A 7,652-nucleotide genomic window follows, 5' to 3' on the forward strand; every position below is an offset into this window, starting at 1 on the left:
CTGGGAATGAGGGTCTAAGCAATTCCTGGAGAAAGTGTCCTAAAAGGTGGATTCAAATCTTTTTCATTTCTCCATCCCCCTTTTTGCCAATGTCTCAAAGAAGGGACCAAGAGCCCCATTCTGTTCTCTCAATTGTAAAGACAAACTTCTGAACAATTGGAACTATCCAGAAGTAGAATGGACTGCCTCCTGAGGGAGTGGGCTACTCCTCCTTAGAAGGAAGATGCATCATTTCAAGCAAAGGCTCAATGCTTACTTAGTTTAGACACGCTTTAGAAGTATTTCATGGGGACACCTAAGTGGCACAGTGGATAGGGCACCAGCTCTGAAGTCAGGAAGACCTGAGTTCATAGTTGATCTCAGACACTTAACACTTCCTAGCTGTGTGATCCTGGGCAAGTCACTTAACCCCAATTGCCTCAGGGGGAGAAAAGTATTTCATGCTAAGCCTTCTCTTTTATACTCCAGGTTAGATATAGTAGTTCCTTCTAAAGAGGCGGTCTAATCATATGCAGACATTCTCTGAAGTAAATTAATTCATTTCTTTTCTACTAATTCTTGGCTTTACAATGAATGATTTTCATTTTACCCATTATCATCAACCATAAACTGTAAGCTCCATGAGGGATCGAAATTTTGTAGCAGCTGCCTGCTGCCTCTCCCTAGTTTCCCAGGTCCAGAGCTCCTTCCTTCCTTCCTTTCTTTTTCCATATCTCCTATTTTTCTCTCTCTTCCTTCCTTTCTCTCTCTCTTTCTTTCTTTCTCTTCCTTTCTTCCTTCATTCCCTTTTCCCTTTCTCCTATCTCCCGCCTCTCCTCCCTTCTTCCTTCTTTCTTTCCTCTCTCTTTTTTCCTTTTTCTCTCTCTTTTCTTTCTTTCTCCTCCTCTTCCTCCTCCTCCTCCTCTTCCTCTTCCTCCTCTTCCTCCTCCTCCTCGTCCTCCTCTTCCTCCTCCTCCTCCTCCTCTTCCTTCTTCTTCTTCTTCTTCTTCTTCTTCTTCTTCTTCTTCTTCTTCTTCTTCTTCTTCTTCTTCTTCTTCTTCTTCTTCTTCTTCTTCTTCTTCTTCTTCTTTTTCTTCTTCTTTTTCTTTTTCTTCTTCTTCTTCTTCTTCTTCTTCTTCTTCTTCTTCTTCTTCTTCTTCTTCTTCTTCTTCTTCTTCTTCTTCTTCTTCTTCTTCTTCTTCTTCTTCTTCTTCTTCTTCTTCTTCTTTTCTCTTTCTCTCTCTTTCTCTCTTCCAGCCTTCTTTCTCCTCCTTCTCTTTCTTCTCTCTGTTTCTCTGTCTCTGTGTCTCTCTCTGTCTCTGTCTCTTTCTTTCTCCCTCTTTACCTCCCTCCTTTCTTTTTAATTTTGGGGATTTGTCTGAGATTCTGTGAGGGGGTTGGGGAAGACTTCAGAATGTCCAGGACAAAGGTCCCCTTGTGATTGTAGGATAGGGGCTAAATTGCTTGATGATAAGAGTTATTTCATTTCTGCCTTTGTATTTCTAGTGCCCAGTACTGTACTCTGGCATAGAATGCTTAATAAATACTTGTTTGATTAACAGAGGCTAGGGAAAAAATGAAGGGTGGTACTTTATGACTTTACAAAGTACTTCAAGGCTCAGTGAGCAATCTTTCCTCTTTAATCCACTGGGCCCAGAGGAGGAGGCATGGAATGGAGATGCCCAGATAAGCATCTCCAGATACCCCACTCCTGTTCCAACCATTAGACCAGGCCTAGATCATCTAAATCTAGATCTCAAGCAGCCTCCCCAGTTTATGCTAATTGGTTTGTTGTTGTTGTTTTTTTTAAAGATCTTTCTCAATTCCAAGCCAAAGCCACACCTGATTTTCCCTCTACATTTCCCAGCCTTGGGCTCAGTTGATTTAAAGAAGGGAAATCAAGTGTGCTGTGGCTTGAACGAGTGGGAAAACTTTGCTTTTGGCTTCCCACAGACGAGTTCGAGTCTTGGGGAGATATTGAGCACGGTGGAGATGGCTGGAAGGTGGAGGAGATTCCTGGGGACTGTGGCTCTGAATTTACGGAGGATGAGAATGTCAAGAAATGCTTCGTCACTTCTTTTGGGTAAGGAAGGACACAGGACAGGCCCTGAGGAAAGGGGGTGGGGAAGGAGAGGGCTGCCAGCGGTGGGATTCGCTTGTTAACTCCTTCTCTTCCTCCCCCTCCCCTCCCCCTCTCTCCTTCTCCTTCTCCTCTCCCTCTCCTTCTCTCGCTCCCTCACCCCTCATTCTTCACCCTTCTCCCTCTGCTGAGGCAATTGGAATTAAGTGACTTGCCCAGGATCACACAGCTAGGAAGTGTTAAGTGTCTGAGGCTAGATTCGAACTCACATCCTCCTGACTTCAGGGCTGGTGCTCGTTAACCCCTTCTCTCTCAGGTGGTGCCGCAAAGCCCAGGTTGTTGACTTACGGGCTGAGGGGTACTGGGAGGAACTCCTGGACACCACTCAGCCCTCTATCGTGGTGAAAGACTGGTGAGGTCCCAACGTGGGGTGGGGTGGAGGTGTGGGAAGCACGGGGGCGGGGCGGAGAACTTTGGGTTCTCTTTGATGGGAAACTGTTGGGAGTCGACTGGGAGGGATAAGGGGGAGGGGCTGGGGTGCGGAATGCCTCACCTCCCTTTCCGAGAACTCAGGGATGTGTCGATACCTTTTTTTTTTTTTTTTTTTTTTTTTTTTTTGCGCGAGGAGGAAGAGGGGATGGAAGGGTCATGGGGTAGTGGAAAGGGGCTGGGCGATGGCTGGGGCTGAGGTGAGCTGGCGCCCTAGGTGAGGAATCCGTCATTCCCCCTTCCGAGGGCTGCCGGGACTTGGGGGTTTCTTTTTAGGTGGGTGGGTGGGGGGCAGAGGGATAGGTGGGAGGGCAGAAAGGGGTGCGGTTGAAAGCCTGGCTGAGAGGAGGGCGCCCCTGCAGGTACTCGAGCAGGAGCGATGCCGGCTGCCTGTACGAGCTGTGCGTGAAACTGCTCTCGGAGAACGAGGATGTCCTGGTCGAATATAAGAGTGACACTATGGCCCTGCCCCAAGGCAATGTCGAAGGCTGGAAAGAGGTGACAAGTCGCACGTGTCGATTTAGGGCGAGCTGGACAAGGCGGGAAAGCAGAGGAGATCGGGAGTTGGCTGGGTGGGGGGAGGGCTCCCTCGGGGAAGGCAGAACCTTGGGCTGAGATCTAGAAAGGGAGCAACTCTGGAGCTGGGAAACGAGGGAGAGGACTACAAAATTTAGCTCCCTCATGGAGCTTCCGGTCTACGGCTGGTGATGGTCAACTAGAAAGCATAGGGCCAGTAGAAAAGAAACAAACTAACTTGGATCAGAGGAAGTTTGTATTTGATCGCATCATCTCCCTTTTTTTTTTAATAGCTTTTTATTTACAAGATATATGCATAGGTAATTTTTCAGCATTGACCCTTGCAAAACCTTTTTTTCCAACTTTTCCCCTCCTCCTCCCCCTCCCCCAGATGGCAAGGAGTCCCATACATGTTAAATATGTTAAAATATATGTTAAACACAATATATGTATACATATCCATACAGTTATTTTGCTTCAAGAAAAATCGGACTTAGACATAAGGTAAAAATAACCTGAAAAAGAAATCAAAAATGCAGGTGGACAAAAACAGAGGGATTGGAAATGCTATGTTGTGGTACGTACTTATTTCCCAGAGTTCTTTTGCTGGGTCTAGCTGGTTCTCTTCATTATTGAACAAATGGAACTGATTTGGTTCATCTCATTGTTGAAGAGGGCCATGTCCATCAGTATTGATTATCATATAATATTGTTGTTAAAGTATAAAATGATCTCCTGCTCCTGCTCATTTCACTGAGCTTCAGTTCCTGTAAGTCTCTCCAGGCCTTTCTGAAATATTCCTGCTGGTCATTTCTTACAGAACAATAATATTCCATAACATTCATATATCATAATTTACTTAGCCATTCTCCAACTTATGGGCATCCACTCAGTTTCCAGCTTCTGGCCACTACAAACAGGGCTGCCACAAACATTTTGGCACATACAGGTCCCTTTCCCTTCTTTAGTATCTCTTTGTGGTATAAGCCCAGTAGAAACACTGCTGGATCAAAAGGTACGCACAGTTTGATAACTTTTTGAGCATAGTTCCAAATTGCTCTCCATAATGGCTGGATTCATTCACAACTCCACCAACAATGCATCTGTTGGATCATCTCCTTAGAAGGAACTGCTACATTTAACCTGGAATATAGAAGAGAAGGCTTAGCATGGAGCATGATTGTCACCTCATATGATTTGGAAAGTGGCTGCCTAGAAGAGAACACACTTGTGGGGCCAAGCAGAATGTAGACTAGTGAGGAGAAAGTGTAGAGATTTAATGTAAAGGGAAAACTTCCCCATAAGTGGAATTATCTAAGAAAGTGGACTCTCATGTCTGAGGAAAAGTTAGACACTTCCTTAGCATAGAAGGGATTTCTGGTCAGGCAAGCTTAGATTAGATAGTCTTGGAAGTTTTTTCCCACCTGATATTAGAACTTGAGCCCTGGGTAGCAAATAGAGCACAGGGCAAAAGCAGTAGAGAAAAGGACAGAAACTAAGGAACCAGTTCTGCTCTGTCCCCGAAATCTGAGAAGTAGATGTGTATCTGTCTCTTAGAATAGATAGAGGGAGGACTGGGCCAGCTCAGAACAAGCGATTGGATCAGTGATGGGGGTGGGGGTTGGAAGGGGAGAGAAAGAAAGAAGGTTCTTGGATCAAGCCCTGCCTCCTTCCTTTAGGGGTAAAAAAGGCAAAAGGGTAGAAGCAATCTGCTCTGTGAACAAGAGAGCTTGAGAAAGGTAGTTCCTTACTTGGAAACCCAAACCCTAGTTCTGTAACCGATATCTATTGCTAACCAGGTCCCAGGTAGGTAAAGCCCTGAATAAAAGAAAATGGAACTCAAAGATAGTACTAATGGATAGAGACAATCTCTAATATATTACCAGAAAACTCATTTTATAATTCAATACAGAATCATAGACTCATAGAGTTGGAAGGGACCTCAGAGGTCTACTCTAGGGCCCCTAGTTTGCTGTTAAAAAAATTGGGGACCTGAGACATTATTTCCCCAGGTATATAGGTAATAAGAAAAATAGGGTTGGGGTCTAATCTCAGTTCCTCTGATCCTGTAGCCATTGCAGGATCATTCTCATTCCCTCCTCAAAGGCTATTTTAAACTGAGGCTAAGGAAAATATAGGAGTTGTGTGTGTTTGGGGGAAGATTGTCAAAGAAAGGTCTTTTTTTTTAATTTAAATTTTTTTCAAATAACTTTTTAGTGACAGAACCCATGCCGGGGTAATTTTTTACAACATTATCCCTTGCACTCACTTCTGTTCTGATTTTTCCCCTCCCTCCCTCCACCCCTCCCCCAGATGGCAAGCAGTCCTATACATGTTAAATAGGTTACAGTAGATCTTGGATACAATATATGTGTGCAGAACTGAACAGTTCTCTTGTTGCTCAGGGAGAATTGGATTTAGAAGGTATAAATAACCCGGGAAGAAGAACAGAAATGCAAGCAGTTTACATTCATTTCCTAGTATTCTTTCTTTGGGCGTAGCTGCTTCTGTCCATCCTTGATCAATTGAAACTAAGTTAGATCTTCTCTTTGTCTTTGTCTTTTAAAAATCATACTCAAAAAAATTAGATTACTAGAGAGAAATTAGAATAAATGTGGCAGAAATGAGAAATGAGCTATTAGGAGAGTGGGAGCCACTGAACATATGAATCAATATTTATCAAAGTATTTATTGAGTTCAGAGCACTGTGCCAGGTATTGAGGGAGGTGGTGAGAAAAGTAGACATGGCCCTTATCTTCATTGATATGGTCTAGATGTGGTGGGTAAATAGAAAAAAAAAAGTGGCCAACTGTAATAGACAAGTCTGTGTTAGGAAAGAAAAAGAAGGGAGGGGCCTTTCTTTGTTTAGGTTAAGTGCACTGGGAGCCAGAAAGGCTGTGTGTGTGTGTGTGTGTGTGTGTGTGTGTGTGTGTGTGTATGTTTATGTAACCTTGCTTTCCATCTCCCCAGATCTCTCACACCTTCACAAACTACGGGCCAGGAGTTCGATTTGTCCGCTTTGAGCACGGAGGCCAGGACACAGTCTACTGGAAGGGTTGGTTTGGTGTCCGGGTGACCAACAGCAGCGTGATGGTGGAACCCTAACATGACCTGGACCCTCCTCCCGAGGGGCTAGGAGCTGTCTCAGCTGTGGGTGCTGCTCTGTAGGCTGGAGAAGGGCTCACTTCTAGAGTTCTCTCCCTTCCCCGGGCCCTTGACTTGGGGAAACCTGGGGAGTCCTGGAAGCTAGGCTTTGTGTCTTTATACTATGCACTTTCTTATTTGTGTCTTTCTTCCTTGGGTGTCCCTCCTGTCCTCCTTCTACCCTGCTCCCATAGGAACTCCTAAAAGGCCAGGGAAGAGCACTCAGTAGCATATACCTGCGTATTATTTGCATGTCTGCCCAACTGGTTTCTGTTCTGGTCAAAGTTTTCCAGTATGAATTAGATCAGGATACCTTGGGGGAAAAAAAGGAGAGAGATTTATTGGGTCCTGACCCTTCCAGTTTCTAGCACTGGAATTAGTCCAAGTTCTGTTGTGCCTTGGGCCTCAGGTGAGGGTCTGGGAGCCAGGGCCAGGCTCAGCAGCCACGGTCTGGTTTGGCCAGAGAACAAGGACCAGGATTGTGAAGGCTGGAGGAGATAAGGAGAGAGAGAATCAGAGAACGGGGAGCCCGGAGCCTGCCTGATACTTGAGCATTTCGTGGCAGGAACCAGAGAAAGCAAGGGAAGGCTTTGTTTGGCCCAACCCATTCCTTCAGCCTTGAAATGCCCCAGGGGGAGGAGGCACGTGGTCTAGCTTCCACCTGTGCGTAAAATGGGGCTGAACCACCTGCGCACCTGTCCCCTGGCTCTGTCTTTATAAACTGAGCTCCCTTTCACTCAGAAGATGCACCTTTGAGCATGGTGGGGAGGTGGGGCTACTCCTGTTTAGAAATGTGGGTTGCTAACATCCCTTGCTTCATTGACCAAACCTCCTCCCTCCCAAAGGATGGTCTTAACCTTTTTAATAGCCAATGCTAGTTTCTTTCTTCCGTGGAATTGGGGGGCAGATTCCTAGGCCCTAAGCCACCTGGCTTTTCTGCCACCCACTTAAGCTGAGGCTGAGGGGACCTGAAATGGGCCGAGTTGGTGCTTCTGGAGGGAGGACAACTAATAAAACCATTGTGTCTGCTGCCACTGGGTCCCGGCTCTCTCTGGGGACCTGGGGTGGCTGGGTCGGGCCACTTGCCAGTTACGAGTTGGGTGGAATCTTTCCCTGAAGTGCCCAGATGTCTTTCAGGGAGAACAAATTTTCTGGGGTGTCTCCTATTGAGGGTGATATCCTATTGAAGGCATTGGATTTTGAGTTGGAAATGACCTTAGAGCCATCTTTTCCAGCCCTTTCGTTTTACAGCTGAGGAAGGTGAGGTTGATTTGTTCCTGCTAGAACTAGTTTGGAGGCAGTCACTCCATTTGTCTTGACCAGTTTTCTCATCTGCCAAATGAGGGGGTTGGATTCTATGAGCTCCATGGACTCTTCAAATTGTCCTATGATCTCCAAAGCATCTGACCAACAGGAACGGGGCTTACCCTTCAGCAAGAAGGAT

At 45.8% G+C, this 7,652-nt stretch overlaps 1 protein-coding gene across 1 annotated transcript in view; it reads left to right on the forward strand.

The window, feature by feature from the left end:
* FBXO2 (F-box protein 2) overlaps window positions 1-7,239 on the forward strand; it is a 13,545-nt gene extending 6,306 nt beyond the window's left edge. Inside the window, exons 3-6 of the mRNA XM_031962860.1 lie at window positions 1,933-2,062; window positions 2,376-2,471; window positions 2,911-3,046; window positions 6,035-7,239. Of these exons, the coding sequence (XP_031818720.1) occupies window positions 1,933-2,062; window positions 2,376-2,471; window positions 2,911-3,046; window positions 6,035-6,169 (497 nt within the window). The 3' untranslated portion in view covers window positions 6,170-7,239. The remainder of the gene's footprint in view (window positions 1-1,932; window positions 2,063-2,375; window positions 2,472-2,910; window positions 3,047-6,034) is intronic.
* Window positions 7,240-7,652: the final 413 nt, after the last annotated feature.

Source organism: Sarcophilus harrisii, chromosome 3 (assembly GCF_902635505.1).
Source record: "Sarcophilus harrisii chromosome 3, mSarHar1.11, whole genome shotgun sequence".
In the NCBI taxonomy this organism is placed as follows: Eukaryota; Metazoa; Chordata; class Mammalia; order Dasyuromorphia; family Dasyuridae; genus Sarcophilus; species Sarcophilus harrisii.